We start from the raw sequence: 24,318 nt of genomic DNA, 5'->3' as shown, positions 1-24,318 counted from the left end.
ATATAAAATGCTATTTTTATTAATAACAAATAGAAATCCCATGTACGCTTCATTTCTCCAGGCTGAAACTTGGTAAACAAATACCACTTTTAATAAATCAATTTTTTTACTCTTTTCAAGTAGGTACTGCTAAAATATATTTCTATTTCCCTATCCCTTTAGTAGAAAAAGATCCTAACTTAGAATTCTCTTTTTCTTGTTTGAGTTTTACTTCATTACCTGTTTACCAAGAAACCATATTATCAAAATGGTTAAAATTATAAAGGGAATATATACTCTGAATAAGAGCTTCCTACATAATGTCTAAAGGCTTCACAAAAGCTGCTTCAGTTCCCAAAGAAGGATCTTTCTTTGTTCCAAACTCACAGATATATTCTAGAAGCGGCAATTGCCTAATAACAGCCTCTAGTTAAGAAATCTATTAGAAAATACAGAATATGTTTTCAAGTCCTACTAAGGAAGTCCTACTAAAAAGCAAATATTTCTAAAATATTGCTTTCAGATACAAATTGAAGAATGTTAAAATTGGTTCACCTTCCTCTTTTATACGTACAGTTAGTACATATAAATGTAAAGTTAGCTTACTAAACTGATCAAATAGAAACCCCAAAGTCTTTGAAACCCGTTTGGTCTACTTCTGTTTTTTTGAACAGGCTAGAAACCTTTCTCAAAATATCTTGTTTACTTTATGTGATTAACCAATTTTTCTGTTTGTGGACAAGGAGACAGTAAAATTCATTTCATTGTACACCTACCATGTAAATATAAATGATAATTTTAAAACACTTCAAATTTCTCTGAGATATAAACTCCATATAATTAGTCAACTACCTGAACTCTTACCTCTAAGAGTACACAAATCTTCTATATAATCTATTCAAATTATTAAAAATGCAAAATTAGTCAAATTCAAATTTTAAAAAGGTTGCCTCATTTTTAAAAAAGATTTATTTATTTAAGAGAGAGAGAGAGGGAAAGCAAGTGAGAGAAAGTGAGAGTAGGGGAAGGGGCAGAGGGGGAGGGAGAGGGAGAGAGAGAGAATCCCAAGCAGACTCCCCGCTGAGCACAGAGCCCGATGTGATGTGGGGCTCGATCCCACAACCCTGAGATCACAACCTGAGCTGAAATCAAGAGGCAGACACTCAATCCACTGAGCCACCCAGGTGCCCCAGGTTGCTTCATTTTTAACTAAACAAGAAGTCACTGAAAATATAGCTCTTTATATCAAAGTGACATAAAAATATGGATCTGACTATCCTGTGAAAACAATTTTACAATATGGGGTTACATTCCCTGCCAAAAGCCTAAAAATTATTAAAAATTTATATGCAAAAAACTGAGCTAATCACAGTGTTAAGAAGTATATTAAGTATAAATAACTTCCCATATACAGAAGAGAGGAAAACTCTGTAAAGTGTAAATTAACAAATTTGACCAATACAACATCACATGAATATCAAGTTCATTTGAGATGCTTGAGGGAAAAGCCAGGTAAGGCTGCCAGAAGACTGGTGAAGGGCTGTAAAGGGATAGAGCCAAAATGAGGAGTCCAGGAGAAAAAAACATCATCAGGGGTGTAGAAGGACTTCTGCTGGCATCCAGAACCAAAAGGGGTAGGTCTTGTATATAGGAAAAGATTAGGAAATAAACTTTAAATAATCCAGCTTGTATATAGCTATTTTAAGCCAAAGAAGAAAAAATACAAATATACTTGAAAAAACTATTATCAACTAATTTAAGCTAAGCAGTTTTAAATTGTAATCTGCCTTGTTTACAATCAAGTATTTATGGTACTGTGAATATGTTTTTATAATAAACCCACCTACGTAATCTATTTCCTCATCAGAATCAATCAATCAATAATAAAGCTTTCTACTACTTGTCATCCTAGCTCTTCCAGATCAAAGTCTAGTAGAAAACTGAATCTCAAATAAGCCAGTTGGATTTGGCTTAGTGTCTTCAAATAATATACTGCCAAGTTACAACCTACTTTTTTTTTTTTTTTTTAAAGATTTATTTATTTGAGAGAAAGAGAGCACGCGAGCAGGGGAGGGGCAGAGGGAGAGAAGAGAATCTCAAGCAGACTCCCCACTGAGTGTAGAGCCCAACCACAAGGCTCAATCCCACAACCCAGGAGATCACAAACTGAGCCGAAGCCAAGAGCCAGACACTCAATGAACTGAGCCACCCAGGGGCCCCAGAGAAAGAGAATCTTAAGCAGGCTCCACACCCAGTGCAGAGCCCCACATAGGGCTCAATTTCACAACGCTGAGATCATGATCTGAGCCAAAATCAGAAGTCAGATGCTTAACCAACTGGGCCACCCAGGTGCCCTGTTTACAACACCTTAAAACAAAAAAATTCTCCCCTAAATTTTCATAATAAGTTCTCAGAAATAGATTTATATGATCTTAAAAGTATATTTCACATTACCTATCAGTATCAGAGATATTAATTACAACTACAGTTTGGGGAAGCAGAGAAGAAAAGATATCTTATCATTTCAAAAGAGCTAACAAAAATTTTACATTTGTAAAATGTATAAGGGAGCTCCCATGATACCGGAGCGCAGCACAACTTAAGTAAAATACTAATAAACATTTTACGTTCGGTAACTTGGCATAGTAGTTAAGAGCATGTAGCTTTATAGACAGACTTGGGTTTGAATCCAAAAGTCTCCCATTAAAAGTTGTGTAACTTCAAGCAAAATCTAAGCCTAAATCTGAGATTTTCTATTTACAAAATGGGAGTAACAGTAGAATCTACTTTTATATGAATGAAACAGATATAAAGAGCTTAGCAGGAAATGTATCGGCACACAGTAAGTAATCAATAAATGTTACTTGTTGGTACCTCTACTGCACTAGTACAATACTACACTAAAACGGTTTTGTTCACAGGCTATTCTGCTTACACAAGTGATATTTGGCCTCTGACAAGATCCTGAGCACTTCTGGGACATGGCTGGTAACTTCACTACTACTAAGAGAACAAAGTAATACATAAATTCTTACTGATGTAAAGACATTACAATAAAAGGAAACTACAAAGTACAGCTACTTTCCTTGTCTTAGTTACTTTGGGATGCAACCCCATCTTCCTTCTAATAATTTTGTGCTGAAATCAATTCTTTCTCCAAGAACAGGTGTTCCACAGATAGCTTTAAAAAGAAATAGCACGAACCCACCCAGATTGTGCATAAAATTTTGCATGTGTGTATTTTTCTTAAAAAGAGGACTCAAAAATTTTAGATTCATAATGGAGTCTGTGACATAAAAACCATTAAAAAACCACTCACTAGATTAGTCTAAATGAAAAAGCATAGGACTCTAGACTTTGTCTTCCTCCCATCTATGCTATGCCTAAAGCAGAGATGCATAATAAAAGGTTCACATGTAATGAAATTTTAAACCTAGACCTGGGTTCAAGGTCTATAACCTCTACACTTAACACTCTATCCTCTACACCTGACTCTGTATTTTGTAATAATAGCTAACATTTATTGAACATTATGTGTCAGTGACCAAGGCAAACACATGCATTATCCATTTAATGTTTACAATACCCACTGTGAGGTAGGCAATAATACTGACTCCATTTTACTGATGTATAAACAGATTTAGAGAGGTTAAGTGATCCAAATGCAGAGCTGGTAATAGAAATGCTGAGACTCGGGCGCCTGGGTGGCTCAGTTGGTTAAGCGACTGCCTTCGGCTCAGGTCATGATCCTGGAGTCCCTGGATCAAGTCCCGCATCGGGCTCCCTGCTCGGCAGGGAGCCTGCTTCTGCCTCTGACCCTCCCCCCTCTCATGTGCTCTCTCTCTCTCTCTCATTCTCTCTGTCTCAAATAAATAAATAAAATCTTTAAAAAAAAAAAAAAAAAAGAAATGCTGAGACTCGCCTGCGTATCTGTGAAGCTAATGTTTTTAACCATGGGATAAATCTATCCCTAGGCTATTATTTCACTTCCATTTTGCCCAAGAAAGCCAATTATGTATCAATAGGATACCACTCTCTACATTAACTTCAAATGCTCAATGTAGTGTTTTGTATATAGGGGGAGATTATAAATTTTCTTTCCATTCGTAATAATTTAGTTCTTTAAAAATACTCCCTTTTAAGAAGAGTCGAGGCGGTTATGACTGAAAAAATACTTTTGTAGCTTATCAGAAAACAAGGACTGAAATTTACTAAAACTTTTACTTGATTAAGCAAAAATTTACCTAACAACTAAAATCTCACAGCTGAATTGCCTTCAATTTAGAAAGCATAAACAGCTAAAATCAGCCAGGAGTCAACCATTTAAACAACTTAATATCTATAGTCCTATTATTTCCACACAACAAGTTTCCTAATTACTTAATCTACTTTGAAATATCCTTTTATCCCCTCAACTATTTCCTTAAATGTTCACATATACTTAAATTCTAAATCAACTATCTTAATTTCATATTGCAAGTTAATAAGTATGTACTGCTTCTTATAGTAAAATGCCATAGAGAAAAATAATATATCTCATGGAATATTACTGAAAACAAATAACTCTTATTAAATAAACTAAAAACTTTATCACCAATATCAATTCACCTTGAATTTCTTATTAAAGGGGTTTTACTTATTTTAATATAAATTATGTATGTTACAGATACATTACATATATTTATATATACGTAAGTAAATATATGCACATGTATCATTCTGCTCTGTTCTATATCTAAACTACTCTTAACTATACCATATATAAATGTTTCTTACCTACCTGTTTTTGCCATTCAAGGAACAATGCTACTCACCTTATTTGTGTTTTCTTTTATTATCAGGTGTGTGCAAAATAACCAGCTAAGAGAACAAAGAATCTAGAACTAACTGATCAAAAGGTATTTTAAAAACATTTGTCTCATCAACCTTAAATTATTTCATATTTACTGAAAATCTCTACTACTGTAAAGTGCTAGGGATTTTAAAACTCTACAGCTAACACCACCTTCCTCATCTCAGCTGGAATATAAAAGGCATACTTGAAAGTCACTTGACCGTTGAACAACACAGGTTTGAACTGTGTAGGCCCACTTATACATGGATTTTTTTCAATAAATGTGCTGGTAATTTTTTTTGGAGATTTGCAACAATTTGAAAACACAGACAAACCATGTAGCCTAGAAATATCAAAAAAAGAGAAAGTTATGTCATGAACACAACTATATGTAGATACTAAACAATTTTGCATATTTTATGGTAGTAAATAAATTTATCATAAAAAGTTATCACATATTATGCATACAACACCTAGACTGTACATGACACCATTTATAGTCAAGAGACACATAAACAAGTGTAAAGATGTGGTATCAAATGATAAATTAATGGCAGTACATACTGTTTCATATAATAGTTTTGTAACAGTTTCATACCCACCTCCTGTTGCTATTGTGGTGAGCTCAAGTATTGCCAGTACCTGCTTAAAATACCATGTCATATTAGTATCTTTGGGTAAGCAGATCATCTCTCTAGTAAGTTGCATACTGCAGTAAAAAGTGATCTCTCACAATTCTTGCATATTTTTCATTGTGTTTAGTACAATATAGCAAACCTTGAATAACACCATGAGACCCATAAAAACTAGCGATGCTGGAAGTGCTTCCAAGAACAGAGAAAAGTCATGACATTGCAAGAAAAAGTTGAATTGCTTAATACATACCATAGGTTGAGAGATCTGCAGCTGCGGCTGCCCATCATTTCAAGATAAATGAATCCAGCATAAGGAAATTCATGAAGCCATCACTGTATCTACACTAGCAGGTGCAAAGACCTCACATTTTTTGCTAAATGCCTTTTTATCTCATACTGAAAATGCAGCTTTTATGTGGGTGCAAGAATGCTATAATAAAGGCGTATCTATCTAACATAATCAAGAAGAAGTGAGGTCATTACATGACAACTTAAAGCAAAAGGAAGGTGAAGGATTTAAAGCTGGAGAATTTAATGCTAGCAAAAGGATGGTTTGATAATTTTAGGAAAAGGTTTGGCTTAAAAAATATCAAGATAACAGGAAAAGCAGCTTCTGCCAACCAAGAGACAGCAGACGAGCTCCCAGATGCCATTAAGAAAATCATTGAGAAGAAAAGATATTTGCCAGAACAGGTGTTTAAGGCAGATGAAAGTGCCCTATTCAAGAAAAAAAGAATGCCACAAAGGACATTTAATAGTAAGGAAGAGAAGAGTGCACCAGGATTTAAGAGAGGAAGGGACAGGCTAACTCTACTGTTTTGTGCAAATGCAGTCGGATTTATAATCAAGACTGCCCTTATCTACAAAGCTATTAACCTCCAAGCCTTCCAGGGAAAAGATAAACACCAGTCGCCAATCCTTTGGCTGTACAACAAGAAGGCCTGACAAGAGACAAAGCAATCAAAAGAAACAAACTCAGATACAGCTTAGATGTCAGCACTATAAAGAATTTAAAATAACTATGATTAATATGTTCAAGACTGAAGTCACAAAGGTGGACAACATGAATGAACAAAAGAAGAATCTCAGCATATATATAAGCTGTAAGAAATAACTGAACAGACATGGCAAAAAGAAAACATGAAAGCAGACAGAAGAATACCTCTGACAAGCTCATCAACACACTCAAAACAGCCAAGGGTGAACTTGTAGAAATTACACAAAATGAAATGCAGAGATAAAAAAGAGTGAGGAAAAAAATAATAGAGCACCCAAAAGATGTAGGGCAGTATCAAACAGTCCAAATTATGTGTAGTAAGAATTCCTGGAAAGAGAAGAAAAAAAAAAAATTATCTGAAAAATGATAAATGAGAATTTTCCAAAGTTAACAAGAGACTCCAAACCACAGATCCAAGAACATGACAGAACAGTTAAGGATACAAACCAAGACACATACCACCACATACACATATGCACACCACACACGATCACATTCAAAATGCCCAGAGCACACTGGGCATAAGACACATTAAAAAAAAAAAAAAAAGAAAGAAAGAAAAAGAAGAATTACAGAAGACTTATTAGAACGTTTACAAGCCAGAACACAAAATGATATGTTTCAAGTACTGAATAAACAAAACCGTGAAGGAAGAATTCTATACCCAGTGAAGGTATCTTTAATAAAATGAATGGAAAATAAAGATTTTTTTCAGACAAAAACTAGAGAACTGGTTACCAGTAGACCTGTACTAAAAGAAATATTAAAGGAGGGGCGCCTGGGTGGCTCAGTCGTTAAGTGTCTGCCTTTGGCTCAGGTCATGATCCCAGGGTCCTGGGATCGAGCCCCACATCGGGCTCCCTGCTCTGCGGGAAGCCTGCTTCTTCCTCTCCCACTCCCCCTGCTTGTGTTCTTGCTCTCACTGTGTCTCTCTCTGTCAAAAAAAAAAAAAAAAAAAATCTTAAAAAAGAAAAAGAAATATTAAACGGAATTCTTCTGGCAAAATAATTATGATGGGAAAATGAAGGGGGGGAACTCGGAGGGAGAGATGAACCATGAGACTATGGACTCTGAGAAATAAACAGGGTTTTAGAGGGGAGGGGGGAAAGGGGATGGGTTAGTGTGGTGATGGGTATTAAGGAGGGCACATACTGCATGGAGCACTGGGTATTATATGAAAACAATGGATCGTGGATCACCACATCAAAAACTAATGATGTACTGTATGGTGACTACCATAACATAATAAAAAAACAAAAAAAGCTAAAAAAAAAAAAAAGAATTAGGGATGGAAATTTTTTTTTAAATGAAGAGCAAAAAAAATGGCATTAATGAAGGCAAATACAAAATTTATTTTTCCTCATTTTTAATTCTTCTAACAGAGAAACGACTGCCTGCAGCAAAAACAATAGCGATGTACTATGTGTCCCTAGTGTATGTAAAAATAAACTATATAACAAAAATAGCACCAAGGATGGAGTAAGAAAATGAGACTATCCTGTTGGAAGGTCCTTACAGTACACATAAACAAGAATATTATTTTAACACAGATTCAGGTTAAAGATGTATATTATAAAAACTCAGTCATCACTCAAAAAAGATGTTGGTAAAAGGTAGAAACAATGAAAAAACATGAAACCATAAAATGTTTTAAAAATAATCCCAAAGAAGGCAAAATGAAAAAGAAACAAAGAACAGTTGGAACAGAAAACAGCTCATAAAAAGAGAGATTTTAATCCAACCAGATCAAGTAATGTAAAGGACATAAGCACACTAATTAAAAGAGAGAGATTTGGGGCACCTGGGTGGCTCAGTCGATTTACCTGTCTGCCTTCGGCTCAGGTCATGATCCCGGGGTCCTGGGATCAAGCCCCGCATCCTGCTCAGCGGGAAGGCTGCTTCTCCCTCTCCCACTCCCCCTGCTTGTGTTCCCTCTCTTGCTGTGTCTCTCTCTGTGAAATAAATAAAATCTAAAAAATCCCCCACAACCCTAAGTCATATTACTAAAGGCAAATTTACAGCAGTTCCTTTTACCTAGTACATCAAGTCTAGCTATCAAGTAAAAATTACAAAGTATATGAAAATGCAAAAAATACAGTTTGAGGAGACAGGAAGCTCAGATATGGCTGCGATGTTGGAATTACCACAGCAGAAATTTCACAACTACGATTAATATGCATAGGCCTCCAATGTATAAAGTAGACAGCATGCAAGATGAAATTAGCAATATAAGTAAGCAGAGAGATGGAGAAACGAAGAAAGAGCAAGCAGAAATGCTCAACGTCTAAACCACTGTAGCAGAAATAAAGATTGCCTTTGATGGGCTTATTAGTAGACTGGGCATGGTTGAGGAAAGAATGTGAGCCTGAGGACATCTTGACAACAACCTCCAAAAATAAAAAGCAAAGAGAAAAAGACTTTTAAAAAAATTAAAGGATATCCAAGGACTATGGGACAACTATAAAAGTTGTAAAATATACAAAACAGGAATGCCAGAAGAAAAAAGAAAGGAAAGAATATTACAAACAATTATGACTAAGAATTTCCCCCAATTAATGTCAATTACCAAATAACAGATCCAGGAAGCTCAGAGAACACCAAACAGAAGTGCATCAAGGCAAATTATATTCAAACCAAAAAACTCAAAGATAAAGAAAAAATCTTGAAAAAAGCCAGAGGAAAAAAACACATTAGCTATAGAGAAACAAAGGTAATAATTACATCCAATATCTCCTCAGAAATCATGCAAAGAAGTAGACAGTTCAGTAAAATATTTAGTGTTGAGAGAAAAAAAAAGCTACCAACCTAGAATTCTGAACCCTGTAAAATTATTCCTCAAAAGCAAAGGAGAAAAAAATGATATAAAACAACAAACAAAAATTGAAGGGATTGTTGCTAGCAGACCGCCCTTGCAAGAAATATTAAAAGAAGTTTTACAGAGAGAAGGAAAATAATATGTCAGAAAAAGATCCACCTAAAGGAAGAGCATCGGAGAAGGAGTAAATGAAGGAAAAAGGCTTATCTATGTGTAGATAAATGCTTACATATAAGTGACAAGAATGACAATTATAAAAAGGAAAGGAGGAAGATATTAGGATTATTTTGATATTATAAAGTACTCCCAAGAAGTGGTATATGTTACTTAAAAGTGAATGTGGATTAGTTGTAAATGCATATTGTAGACTCTAGGAATCAACAGATTGAGAAAAAGCATTTGACAAAATCCAACACTCATTCATGATATAAACTCTCAGTGAATTATCTACAAAAACCTACAGCTAACATCACACTTCATGCTGAGGAACTGGGAAGCTCTCCCTCTAAGATGAGGAACAAGGCAAGAGAACCCCTTACCACAGTGTGTCAAAATCAAACTGAAAGTCCAAGTTAATGCACTAGGACAAGAAAAACAAACAAAAGGTATAAAGACTGAGAAAGACGGAATTAAACTATCTTTGTTTGCAGATAACATGATCATCTACATAGAAAATATGAAAGAATCAACAAAACCTCCTGAACTCATAAGCAATTAATGCAAAGTGGCAGGATACAATGTTAATATACAAAAATCAATTGCTCCACCACATAGCGGTAATGAACAAGTGGAATTTGAAGTTAAAAACACAATACCATTTACAATACCACCCAACAAATGAAATACGCAGGTATAAATCTAACAAAGTATGTACAAGATCTATATGAGGAAAATTACAAACTCTGATAAGAGAAATCAAGGAAATAAATGGAGATATAGTCCATGTTCATGGATAGAAGAGTCAATACTGTCTAGATGTCAGTTCTTCCCAACTTCTCCATAGATTTCCTTACTTGAAGGAGTTGAAAACTTATATCAACACAAAAACCTGCACACAAATGTTGACAGCAATTTTATTCATAATTGCCAAAAAGAACAAAGCAATGAAGATGCCTTTCAGTAACTGAATGAGTAAATAAGCCGTCGTGCATCCAAAGGAATCTCATTCAACACTAAAAAGAAATCAGTTATCAAGCCATGAAAAGACACAGATGACATTTCTAAAAGAGGCCAATATGAAAAGTCTACATACTGCATGACTCCAACAACAGGACCTTCTGGAGAAGACAAAACGATGGAGATAATAAAAAGATCAGTAGTTGCCAGGGGTTGGTGGAGAGGAAAGGATGAAAAGGCAAAACACATAGGATTTTTATGGCAGAGAAATTACTCTGTATGAAACTATATACATAGTGGATACATATGTTATTCTATTTATTCAAACTCTAAAAGGGACAACATCAAGAGTGAACCCTAATATGAAATACAGTCTTCAAGTGATAATAATGTGTCAATGTCGGTCTATCAATTTTAACAAATGTACCACTCTAATGGTGATACAGGTAACAGAGACAGCTATGCATATGTGGGAGCAAGAGGTATATGGGAAATCTCTGCACCTTATTCCCAATTTGGTTAACTTAAAATTGCTCTAAAAAATAAAATCCATTAATAAAAAATTAAAAATAAAATATACCTCGATCTCCAGTTAAACAGACAAGTTTACCTCTACTCTCTCCCAAAGTGCCACTAAAATGACAGTAAATAATTTTGTTTCTGGGTTTTTTTTTTTAATGTATAAAACCACAGAAACAAAAACAAAGAGAAGATGATGGTAACAAAATTTTGTAAGCTGGAAAGGAGACAGGCAAGTAGTAACTGATCAACAAACAAAACTGAAATTCAAATCAACAATAGAGAAAGTTAAGAAACAAACTGTCTGAAAAACTGTTAACCTAAGAAAACCTAAAAAATTAGAAACAAAAGCTATCTCTACAAAGTAACATGCAAGCAGGGGTAAAGACCCGAAGACTGGCTGAAAGTCTATATAAAAAGCAATCTGACTTCAGATCCTTGCCCCCCATTCTGAGGGCAAATGCCATTCTATAACCAAGGCAGAAGACTGGACACCTACCTCCTGGAGAAACTGAACCAAAGGGAATCTGAAACCAAGACACCAGAATCTGAAACCAAGACACCAGAACCTCAGTCATACCAAAAACAGAAATTAAGTGAACATTCATAGTCTGAGGATACCCAGTCTCCTTTTCACACAACTCTGATAACAACAGTAGCCCGATTAATCGCATGTTAGAGAGTAAAATAACAGCACTCTGAAACATTTGTTTCTAAGGAAAATAAATCACTGCAAGAGAAAAACAAAACAAAAATACCTACCAACAGAGGCAGCATGTGAATGGAATGGTTCAGCTATATCATTCTACTTTACAAAGGCTACTCAAAGTCCTACTCACACTCAAAGAACTTCAATTCACTTCATAGTGCATATTTTTTTAAGTTTTTTTTTTTATAATTTGAGGTTATATGTGTAATAGTTTAAAGAGTCAAAAAGTCTACATGGTTATTTCAAAAAATGAGTTATCTTCCACCCACAATTCTTACACAATCCATTGCCATTCTTCAGATGTAACCATTTTTAATTCTTAACTATTTGGATACTTATCTCCACAACCTTGAGCATTGTATTTATATTACTACTACCTGATTTTTCTTTTGAACATTAAATAGCAACTTACTATTCCAGAAATAAGGATTTTGCTTTCCTTTAAATCCTTCTTCCCTACCTCTAGCCCCACCCTGCACAGAGACACTTTGTTTCCATCTTCCAAATACAGCTATAATTTTGGTCAGATGAGTAGTACTGCTCACTTTTTATGACTATGTAAATGTTATTCACAGCTGAGACAAGAAATATAAATTTCTACTCTGCACAGCCATTCTAGATTTTCCTAGAGTTACATCTTTTTTATATATATATACATACTCATCAGTAATTGATCACTAATCTCCCCTTAATTTGTGAAAATCTGCTCTTAACACATTCAAATTTATTAAAAATTCTATCAATCTTATCTTCTTGAAAATGTTTCTCTTAAAATCTTCTGATCAGCTCAAATCTGAATTGATAAAGCCCAGGGATGGCCACCAACTTCTATCTTGAGACCTCTCTTCAACTTTATCTTGGGAATAAACTAGACCTCTCTCTTGTACTAGAAATCCTGTTTTCTGGACCCCATGTTTTCCTTTTTCATGGTTTACTCTCTCATTTTGGCAGGGATCATCTATTCTAGTAGAGTCTTGAGAAATGATACAGGAAAGGCATACTTTGTGAAATTCTGTTGTCCATCTTATCTGACCGTTAATTTGATAGTTTATGTAATTCCAGCTTAGAAATTATATTTCCTTCAAATTAACAGCACTATTAAACTGTCTTCTAGTTTTCAGTGTTGGTATTCAGAAGATTAATGTCATCTTGATTCTTAAAAAAACTTCTAGAAAACAGAATAAGACAAAAGGATGGAAAATACAAGAAAAAAGATAAGAACATTAGATTCCCAATATTTGATTAACAAGGTATTTTATTAAAAAGAACACAAAGAAAACAGAAAGGAAAAAAATAATCAATGAAACCATACAATAAATGTTCCCAGAATTTAAGGAGTAAAGGGGTTCAGAGAGTGACCAGTGTAATAAATGAAAAAGATACCTTCACCAAGACCCATTTTCATTAAGTTTCAGCATACCAGGGATAAAGAGAAAATCTTAGACACTTCCAAGAAAAGGAAAAAAGAAAATGAACCGCATGAAAAGATTAACAATGAGAACGGTATCAGATTTCTTGACAGAAATAATGATACTAAAAGCCAAGAGAATGATGCTTTCAAAATTCTGAGGGCTATAATTTCCAACCTATATCCAATCAAACTATAAGCGGAATGTGTGGTAATAAATAAGCACTTCCAGAAGTGCTAAGACTCAAAAAAGAACACTCTTTCTTATACCCTTTTCTCTGATGAAGATGTACTAGGCCAAAAAAAAAACTAATAATAACAGAGTAAATAGAAAAAGAGACAGACAGAGAGAGAGGGGGAGGGAGAGGGAAACAGGGAGAAAGAGACAGATGGAAAGATGTGAGACAGGACCCTGGTATAGGAATATAATACTGAAGACAAAGAAAAGAAAATACAGCATAATATAGAAACCAGCCAGTTCAAATGAGGGGAGATGAACAAGAACTCTAAGAGGGATGTCTTTTATCATATGATCTCACTCATATGTGGAATATAAGAAACAAAACAGAGTATCATAGGGGAAGAGAGGAAAAAATAAAACAAGACGAAACCAGAGAGGGAGACAAACCATAAGAGACTTAATCATAGGAAACAAACTAAGGGATGCTGGAGGGGAGGGAGTAACTGGGTGACAGACATTAAGGAGGGCACGAGATGTAATGAGCACTGGTTATTATATAAAACTGATGAATCACAGTCCTGTATCTCTGAAACCAGTAATACATTATAGTTAATTAATTGAATTTAAATTAAAAAAAAACCTTCAATGACAAAAAAAAAAAACAATTTACGGTAGCCTCTGGAGGAGTGGGAAAGGGGATTCAAGTAAAGGGGCCCTGAGAAATTTTCTTGGGTGAGGTAATAATGTACTGTATCTTGATAGTGTTTGTGAATTCAGATTTTACATTAAAAAAAAAAAACACACACAAGAACAAACCAAAACTGTAAACAAATACTTAGTTACTAATGTCTACAATTTACCCTGTAATGCATCCATATGTTAGTGACAGAATCTAGATGGTGTATATATGGTGTTCAATGTAAAATTCTTTCTTTTTTTTTTTTTTTTTTTTTAAAGATTTTATTCATTTATTTGTGTGAGAGAGAATGAGAGAGAGCACGTGAGAGGGGGGAGGGTCAGAGGGAGAAGCAGACTCCCCGCCGAGCAGGGAGCCCGATGTGGGACTCGATCCAGGGACTCCGGGATCATGACCTGAGCCGAAGGCAGTCGCTTAACCAACTGAGCCACCCAGGCGCCCCTGTAAAATTCTTTCAACTTTGCTATTTTTCTGAAATTTTTCACAATATAAGAATTATTCCTCTTCAAAAAAATAGAAGGCAGATATAAATCCATGTAAATAAGTAATTATATTAAATATAAACAAAAAACTCCAATTAAAAGACTAGATTGTCATACTAGGTTTTTTTTAAGTTTATTTTTATCTCTCAACACAAGGACCTACATACACCCTAGTATAAATTATGATTTCCTCTAGCTCAGACTGAGGCACCAGAGGACAATGAAAAGTAGCAAAATATGATTTATTACAAGGAACAGTTTTATGGGTCAAAAGTAAATAATAAAACCTAACACAAAAATAAAACATTAATTCCAGCTACCATTTATTGACAACCTATAAAACCTAGTATTTTGCATATATTATCTCTAATCCTTTTATCAACTCTGCAAATATTATCCCATTTACATTCAACAAACTGAGGCACTAAAGTTTTATACTGCATTTTCCTAGGAGCTCAATAGTTTTAAGCAGAGAAGCCAGGATTCTTACCCTTTTTCAGTATATTTCCAATAAGTAAGCTTTTTCAACAAAACACTACCTCATTAATAATGACCTATTATCTTAAAGTATTTACATAATGCTTAGTCATTTGCGGAAGCATAAAATTAAGATCAAAGTTACTATCTTTTTAAAATATGTAAATGACAAAATGACAAGTCCAGATTTAATTTTGATAGCTATTAAACTTAACTTTTAAAAGCACATATACCTGAAACTTCTCTACATTGACCTTCAGATTCAGATGGAGGGATAACCTTATGAAGGACAAAGTCCTGTAAGTATTACAGTAAAACCAGTTTCTTGGTGGAAAACTAAGATGAGTCATACAGTACAGTATTTTACACAGTTTGAAACCATCTTTTTCATGAACATTCTGATATTTCAATGGTGCCAATAAAAACAGAGATCCCCCCCCCACCGATTTCAGAGAAAAATATTTATCAAAAACTGAAATCCTCAAAAAGTAATCCAAGAAGACTAATTTGAAGATAATTGATCTTATATCTTGAGATATAACACAAGGTATGTCACCAATATTAAATTCCTTTGGAATTCAAATATTCTGGGGGTGTTTGAATACCATCCAATTTTTATATATAAATTTTACTAGCCAAAGCTTCCGAAATGCCTACTTTCAAATCAGTTCTATTATACATTTCTAAGGACAAGTACCATGTCTTCTTTGTATCTCCAGCTTAGTATATGGTCATTATTCAATGAGTGATTCATTTAACCTTAGGATACTTCATTATTGTAAAGTAGCTGGAAAATATAAGTTATTTATCTTAATATTTATATCCCCCTGCAAGAATCCAGTGAACTCAATAATGAGCATGCAAATAAAATACTGAAACAGAAACCCAGATGACACTGGAAAACCAACTTCTCATGCATAATAACTAATTAAAAAATGATTACTGCTAAATATTCTACCTTTATCACATTTTAAAATTATGTGTAATTATCATTATTATGTGTTATATGTGATTACTAGATACAATCACTTAAATGTAGATTTAAATTTTCCACTGGGCTTTAAAAGTATTACCAAATACTTTAATTCAATCTAAAAAGGCATTGTATAATTCAGTTAAAACAATTATATTTTTCTTCTCAGATTAGAGTTAAAAAAAGGTTTATTCAGCCATATTATTAAGCAAATTACAACAAATTCTTGATAACAAAGTTAACTGTTAACCTTCAAAAAGGAATTTGAATACTGAATTTATTTACTTTTACCCTGTGAGCCAGAGGCAAAGAGATAAACCACATATGGCAATTAAAAATGCAACTCCAAATGACTAAGGTACGTTTCTATTGCATTCTAGAAATAAAGGCTTCCTTATATGTCTAGTTATTTTTAGCACTCCACCACAAAGCTAACAGCTACTCTAGAAACTTGAAATTACCACCATACACAAGAAAAAAATAAATTCACTGAACAACTAAAAAAAGAAAAATCTGATCACATTCTCAAACCTAATGCCCCTCTCTAACTTCTGTGCTTGCAATGACTAGTTTATTCTAAAATCAATCCATGCCATGTTTTTCTTACTGCTTACTATTCCTTTTTTTAAATGGGGGGAGGGCAGAGGGAGAGGGAGAGAAAAAAATTTTAAGCAAGCTCCATGCCCAGGGAGTGAGCTGTGAGCTGGAGGCAGGGCTTGATCTCACAACCCTGAGATCATGATCTGAGCCAGTATCAAGAGTCAGACACTTAACCAACTGAGCCACCCAAGGTGCGCCTTATTGCTTACTAGTCTCTTCTTCACTTCTAGGGGGAAACCTGAGAAATAAAATTCAGGAGATATTTAAATAATCTTATAGCAGAAGAGGCAAATATACCATTAGCCAGAGAAGAGTAAAACCTGAAAACTTTTAGGGGCACCTAGGTGGCTGCCTCTCTCCCTCTGCCCTTCCCTCTGCTTGTGCACTCTTGCTCTAAAATAAATAAGTGAATCTTAAAACAAAACCAAAAAAAACCTGAAAACTTTTAATTTTTTTGTTTAAAGATTTTATTTGAGAGAGAGAATGAGAGAGAGAGGATGAGGGGGGGAGGGTCAGAGGGAGAAGCAGACTCCCCGCTGAGCAGGGAGCCTGATGTGGCACTCGATCCCGGGACTCCAGGATCATGACCTGAGCTGAAGGCAGTCGCTTAACCAACTGAGCCACCCAGGCGCCCAAACCTGAAAACTTTTAAAAAGCATATTAGCTTCACTGCAGCATCTGATTAATAACAACTAAATGCTTTCAATAACAACTTCTCTCAAGAAACCCAGGAACCTGACCTAAAAGGTTTTAGCTACCCATTTTCTACTGACTTACAAAGTATGTCCAGAAGCTTGTTTTCATTTCTTAATCATCAGTCTTGAAACAAAATATGAAACACTGCGTATCCTGATTCTTTCCTTTCTCAAAGGCAGTAATCCCTATCAAAACTGATCTAAAATAAAGCATTTATGTGATTAAGTCTATTTAAAGCTATTTAATATCAAGAATCACATCCAATGTATCTGTTTGAGCCATCAATACAGGTTTAACAAACTACCAGATACAGCAGGAAAGACACGTGGCAATGTGGATGAAAGAAATGCCGAAGTTACATACTGAGAAGGTATAGTAATGAGGTAAAATACTTTAATTTCAACTTTACCCATTAAATATTATTCCTCTCAGTTCTGCTCTGAACAGGGAAACCCAGATAATTAACACATTTGGGATAAACTCTAAAGGACTGAGATGCAGCTAAGAACTTAGCCTTACAGATTAATAATGACAGAAGTAAAAATGTTCCACAAAGCATTTTTATTTCAACTGGCAAAGAAAGGAAATAAAAGGAAGCAAGTGACTTCAAGTAATAAAAGGCAGAAAGCTGGTTTTTAGTAGTTTGTTTTGGCTACATTAGTCATAGAAGGTTTAAAATCCAAAGTCATTAGTCTCGTGTCACTTTTTATTTTTTTTTTTAAAGATTTTATTTATTTATTTGTTTATTTAAAAAGAGAGCATGTTAGAGAGAGAGTGCGCACCCACGAGCAGGGGGAGGGGGAGGGGTAGATGCAGAGAGAGAAGCAGGCTCCCCACCCAGCAGGTAGCCCAATGTAGGGCTCAATCCCACGATCCCAAGATCATGACCTGAGCTGAAGACAGACACTTAACCAACTGAGCCACCCAGGGACCTCCTCATGTCACTTTTAAAGTCTCAAAAACAACCCTATTCCTACCCACAGGCATCATTACAAATATATTAGTAACATGATGGAAGTAGGCAGGCAGAAGCCAAAGCCAAGTGTCAAAAAATTAAAAAACCTTGTGAGCCAGGCTTAGATAACAAGGAAAAGAGCAGCAGTAACTCTCTTCCTAGGTCATGGAAAGAGTAAATAGGTCCTTTTTATTCCTCTCCAAGCCACATACAAAGGAGGCACCTCTCCCCATTCCTTGATAACTAACCTCCATATTCTAATATATCCAAAGATTCTTTCCTCCTTTTCCTCCTTCCATCCATTTTCTTCCCTTCATTCCAATTCTAACCAATTTAGTTTTCTGTTGAATGACCCCTTTTCTCCCCAAATTCCCTCATCTTGTTCCTTTTCCTTCTGGGTTTTTTTTTTTTAATCTGTTTACATATCTGGGTTTCTAATTCCACAATGAAGGAATATACACTGTGGTTAATCAAAGAAATTCTATGTTGAAATGGAAAAAACAACAATAACAACTGAATGTGGCCCTCTAATTTTCCCAATATTAACATCTGCACAATACATACCTGTTTCCTAGTAATGCTGCCCCCCCTCACTCATGAGAGCTGAAAAAAGTTCATTACTCACAAACAAGTTTACTCAAAAATAAGTTGATAACTGTTGAATATATGGAGTCATAGAGAACTATTATCTAAATCAGCACTTCCCAACATTTATTTCTTAAAGCAATAGTTCAACAAGGTGTTCCACAAAAAAATAATGGTTTCATAGTCAAATCACAAATCACACTAGACTCTTAAAAGAATCTAAGAAATCCTGAAGTGAAGAAATTTAACTTTATTATCCAGCTTTTCCCAAACCTAAGTTAATGAGTCCCTTTTTTGACATTTATTAATACCTCACAGAACATGCATTTAGGAAATATTAATCCTAACCACTGATTAAAATATATCATGCAAAATAGTTTAAACTTATAATCTTAATGGTTCTCAAATGTGAGAACTTTTGAAAAGCTAAAAATGAATTTACATAGAAAATAATTACCTTGCTAGGTAAAAATGACTCACTTCAAATATCATAGGTATACTGACCTGACTGAGGTTCATTTAAGAATTAGACTTTAATCACCATTTGTGATTTTTTTTTTTGAAGGGGAATGAAGAGCAAAATTTTCTTTACTGTCAAGTGTATGATATGAAATATAATATACTACAAATATTAAGATATAAGACTATTGTCATTTCTCTATTTTCATGTTTGATCTTCTCAAGTGGGAGAAAAGAATGAGATTTTGTGACTTACAAAACCTAATTACTACAAAGGCATGTTACATATGAATTTATCAGAATATATGTTACACAATAATAAAAAATTTTAGTGAAAATGTGTCAATTTTCCCCTTAAGGTTAATTACCAATTATTTACTTCACAGGTTTTAAAGAGTATATTTCAAAGTACACACATTTTACCTGAAAGCTCCGTAAAGTGGTCTGTACCAACAGACAAATGAACAAGGAGTAAAAAGCAAGAACCACAGGATACTCAATCCAAAATCAACCCCTCTTGTAGGATCAACACAAAACCAAGCCAAGCATCCGAAGATATTTAGAAAGAGTGTTACAGCGTGGACTGTGGAATCAAAAAACAAAATAGAAATGTTTACATTCAATTTATGAATTCATTCAACAAAAACTGTAAATGAAAAAATTCTTCCTTAGAGCAAATGTATTCCACCCCTTGTTTCCAGTTAGGATCTTTCAAAAAACATTGCTGTTTCTTACACATTTGATTTGAAAACAGTATATACAGGAAAAAGAGTCCTAATATATGTACTGTTTGGGAACAATTCTTCTGGCCCTCTCCTAATGGGCAATTACCAGAGAAGCACTGCCTTAAGGGATTCTTCCTTGAGAAGGAAACACTTGATATGCCTCCTGATCCAAGGCCCTGCCAGGGAAAGAACCAGGACTTTGGAGGAGAAAGATCCTACACTCTGAATTACATTTTTACAGAGTAGGCCTGCAGACTCCTCCCAGAGTAGACTATACAAGGAGAAGAAAACTGGAGAAGTGCCCTGTACAATCTCACTGTAACATTTTTAAGCAATTAATTAGAATCACTGAACTAAAAATACCAATACAGTAGCAATTTCAGGGACTGTATAGTCAATCTCTCAGGATTATTCATCTTCATAGTGTTATCATTTTTTAAAGTGCTGGGATAAATACGGTGTTTTGGTAAAGGATTAAACTTACTTTTAAAGAAAGGAAATAATGAATTTCAGCTGCTGTGGCAAACCTTTCTTTTAATTAACATAGTTAATGGAAAACTCTTCATATGTTGTTAATAATTACATATACAGAAAGACCTAAAACAAAAAATCTGAGTACCATCTAACTATACTTTGATCCTAAAGAACTACATTTACCCATTATAATTAATAACTTTTTATTGGATTTTTAAAAAGTTTATTCACAGGCTGAATTAAAAGAAATATTTTTTCAAAAGTTAAAATAATGTTCATTGTAAATTAATACAAGAAAAATATACCAACAAACTACTACTTGAATTAAAAATAAATGAAAAACCTAGTAAATCCAAATACAAAAATCTCAACTTACCTTAAAAACTTTAAAATCTTTTCAACTTACTAAATAAAAATAGTAATTAACAAAATAAGATAAAGACATACATTATAGGGTGCCTTTAAATTTGCTTTAATGACTAGCTAAATATACAAACTCTAGAGTAAGAAAAGGGCACCAGAGGAAGAGTGAAAACACCTGGGTTATAGAGACATACTATTGAGCTAATCAACCTCTACATTTCAATTTTTCAGCTATAGAAATACAGGAGCTCTTCCACGTTTAAAACTCCATTCCATTCTATTACACAAAGAAGACTCTTTCTTATTAACTTTGTTACCATTAGGATTTCTAACTCTCACAAAAGCTAGCTTACTAATAAATTTACTCACAATCTTCTGTCTCAAAATAAAAGTTTTTGTCAATGGCTTAAAAACAGATTCCAAAAGACCGTGAAATACAAAGTTATTATTTTTTAACATTAAATATCATCCAACTGCCTAAAAAAGTTTTATATATTCACATTACAATTCAAATTTCAGCCTTAAGAGAATTTTTAAAGGTTTATCTCCTAATTTGCCTAAGAAAATATGGATATGTGTATTTAAATTTCATTAAAAATTCTTCCAATTATTGATAAAAATTTCAATTTAATTTTGTGTAATCTATTAAAATTTCTTTCTAAATGTTTTCAGAGTAACCAAAAACCACGATCAACAAGTCATTTATTTGTACCCCAAAGAAAAGTAAAATGTCCAGGCCTACTTACTAAACAAATCAAAAAATATATAGAAAGGCAAGGTAATGTGAAACACATGATTCTATGTTGCTAATTTCAACCCTTTCCAATCCACTTGGTGGATTCTAGGTGTACATATAACACTAAAGAAACTTTTAGGATATTTTGTTTACATGATTTGTAAGTTTTTAAGTTGAGTGATTCAACTTCATAGAAAATTTCCATATGCTTTATTAAGCACTTAAATCTGTTATTAGTGGACCTAAATTTGCAACTATCACTACAATATTCTTCTTGATAAGCTCTGCATTATAACACAGACACCTAACATAAACAGATTTTAAACAGGAATTATCTTCTTCACTAATTGATCTTTAAATGGCTTGTTTTCCCTTTTTTTTTAAGAATATACTCAAAGAGGTTAAGATTCATTTCACAGTGATAGTTCTAATTGCTTCAGTTCCTTTATAAGTAAAATATTTATTTCAAGTAAGGTACCTTTGAAAGTATATCTTCATCTTATTTGGGTGTAAAACAAATTACTTCTTCATTTTGGTACTTTGTAGGTTGTACAACATGGAAATCTAGACTCTGGGCTCTGGAGTCAAGCTATCCAACTCCAATCTAATTGTTGTGTAGTCTTGAACAAGTTACTCCAATTCTCTAAGCTTTGGTTTCCTTATCTTAGGTAATATTATATACCTGCTTTATAGTGTAGTTAGGAGTTAATAACATCATGTATATAAAGTGATTAGTACTATGCCTGGCACAAATAAATCCTCAATAAATACTCTCTTTCATTAGAATTATTACTACAGTATGAAAGCACTCGTCAACTCTGAAATCATTAACAGGCAGACACTTCTTGAAAGTGACTTATTAAAAGAAGTGAAATTTAGAAACATCACTGAGCTGGTACTAGATCTTACTTTATTCCAGGTAATGCTTCCTTAAATACTGAGACCTCTTTAAATACTTTAAATAAGAGATCTGTCAACAGGATTTAGAAAAACTATATTCTAAAAACCGCAGAAAGTTATATATTTATAAAACAAAACAGACCTATTTTGAAACAATTAGTACTAGTAAAGTACCATTCAATTAAAATTAATCACCTTTCCCATTCAACCTCTATTTACTAAATTCCTTATAGAATTTTCTTCCAGCCCCCTATCTCCCCCATCCAAAATATGTTTTTCCACTAGGTCAAAGAACTTAAAATGCTAGGCCAGGTCTGCCCATTAAAAAATAATTATTATATACTGCATATATTATATATTGATTAAATAAAATATATGGGTTGTTTACATGACATATATAAAATCAAAACCTTTAATGTTAAAAGTATATAATACTGCCTACACTGGCGATTTAGCAAGATACTAGCTCAACAACAAAATCTCAAAGAAAAACTAAAGAGTTAAGAATGTACTATCCATAAGGAATTACTACTCACATTCCAAAGTAACTTCACATACGAAGAATGCTCTAAAAAGATTTTGAGGAAAACTGTCTCATTTATTTAGGAAGGGAAAAAACGGCTCCCCAATTATACAGTAACACACATAAATTTCCTCCATCAAGAATGTACACTACAAAATCTCCATTAAACCCAGCAGTTATGCAGGTAAGAAGTCATGACAGCTACACCTCTCCTACTAACATAATAACATTAAAAGGGGCTGAGACTACTGTTTGGAATAAAAGTGAAACAGAGTAAGTGGAAATTCTGTGTACCTAGAACAAACTGTTAACAGCTTGACATTTTACTTTAGTTATTACATGAGCTGTAATTATACTCAACACAACGTAAGCACCACAGCCTAAATATATGTCCTAATGTTCTATTTAGTAAAATATCCTACATTAACTAGGACTTCCAATAATAAAAGTACTTATCAACCACTTGAAAATGAAAAGTAAATTGTGCTCAAAGCTCTAAGAAAAATTATAGTAATATTTTATGGCCCTTTTAAAAAGTCATAATGCTTTAAACAGCCTTCATTTAGTATAATTTTTTCAAAATAAGTATTACCTAGATAGTATTTTACAACTATTCCTTTTTCCTCAAAAAAATACTATATATGTGACAGAGAAGTCCTTTCCTCAAAAGAATGCCAGTTTTCATATATGCTTTCCTCAGTTTACATTGTCACATACAGTATAATTTTGCAATACCTAAATATGTTTCACTCTGAAAATTAAGAGCTATACCAAAAAAACCTATTTGTGATACTATCCTTAATATCTGAATTCCAAAAAGCGTGTTTATTTTTGACAATAAAACATAAACTCTGTTGAATATACAATTTATTTTATACTCACACATCCACAAGTAGTACATAATCTTTACTGTCTTCTGGAATTCTACAGGAATGTCTACAGAAAAATCCTGATAAAAACAAGGTCCCACAGGAAAATTGCCAGGGAGAGGTGGCCAATTATTTTTTCTGCCTGCAAATTAAAAAAAAAAAATTATATTAGGACCAAGATGTGCTATTCTTATTTTTGGTTTCATAATAAAGAACATTATTTGTTCTTTTAATAGATGTTTTATAAATCGAATGCTGCATCTCTACATTCCTATATTTGTACAGCTTTGAAAGCCAAGCTTTGCATTTTTAAAAATTTTCCCAAAGGGGGCGCCTGGATGACTCAGTCGTTAAGTGTCTGCCTTAGGCTCAGGTTATAATCCCAGAGTCCTGGAATCAAGCCCCACACCTGATTCCCTGCTCCGCAGGAAGCCTGCTTCTCCCTCTCCCACTCCCCCTGCTTGTGTTCCCTTTCTCTGTCAAATAAATAAATCAAATCTTTAAAAAAAAAAATTTTTTCCCAAAGTAGGGGCACATGGCTGGCTCAGTCAATAGACCATGTGACTGTTGGATCTAGTGCTGTGGGTTCAAGTCCTGCATTGGGTGTAGAG

At 33.9% G+C, this 24,318-nt stretch overlaps 1 protein-coding gene across 2 annotated transcripts in view; it reads right to left on the bottom strand.

Moving 5' to 3' along the window:
* Positions 1-24,318, bottom strand: part of SCAMP1 (secretory carrier membrane protein 1) — a 120,830-nt gene that overhangs the window by 32,382 nt on the left and 64,130 nt on the right. For both annotated transcript variants that reach the window (XM_021701935.2, XM_044916931.1), the window contains 2 exons: positions 23,721-23,849; positions 19,541-19,700 (listed from right to left, as the gene is read on the bottom strand). In XM_021701935.2, coding sequence (XP_021557610.1) covers positions 19,541-19,700; positions 23,721-23,849 — 289 coding nt within the window. The remainder of the gene's footprint in view (positions 1-19,540; positions 19,701-23,720; positions 23,850-24,318) is intronic.

The sequence above is a fragment of the Neomonachus schauinslandi genome, chromosome 7, assembly GCF_002201575.2.
Source record: "Neomonachus schauinslandi chromosome 7, ASM220157v2, whole genome shotgun sequence".
NCBI lineage: Eukaryota > Metazoa > Chordata > Mammalia > Carnivora > Phocidae > Neomonachus > Neomonachus schauinslandi.
The sequence above is the reverse complement of the archived record's forward strand: the minus strand, read 5'-3'. Positions and strand labels throughout refer to the sequence as shown.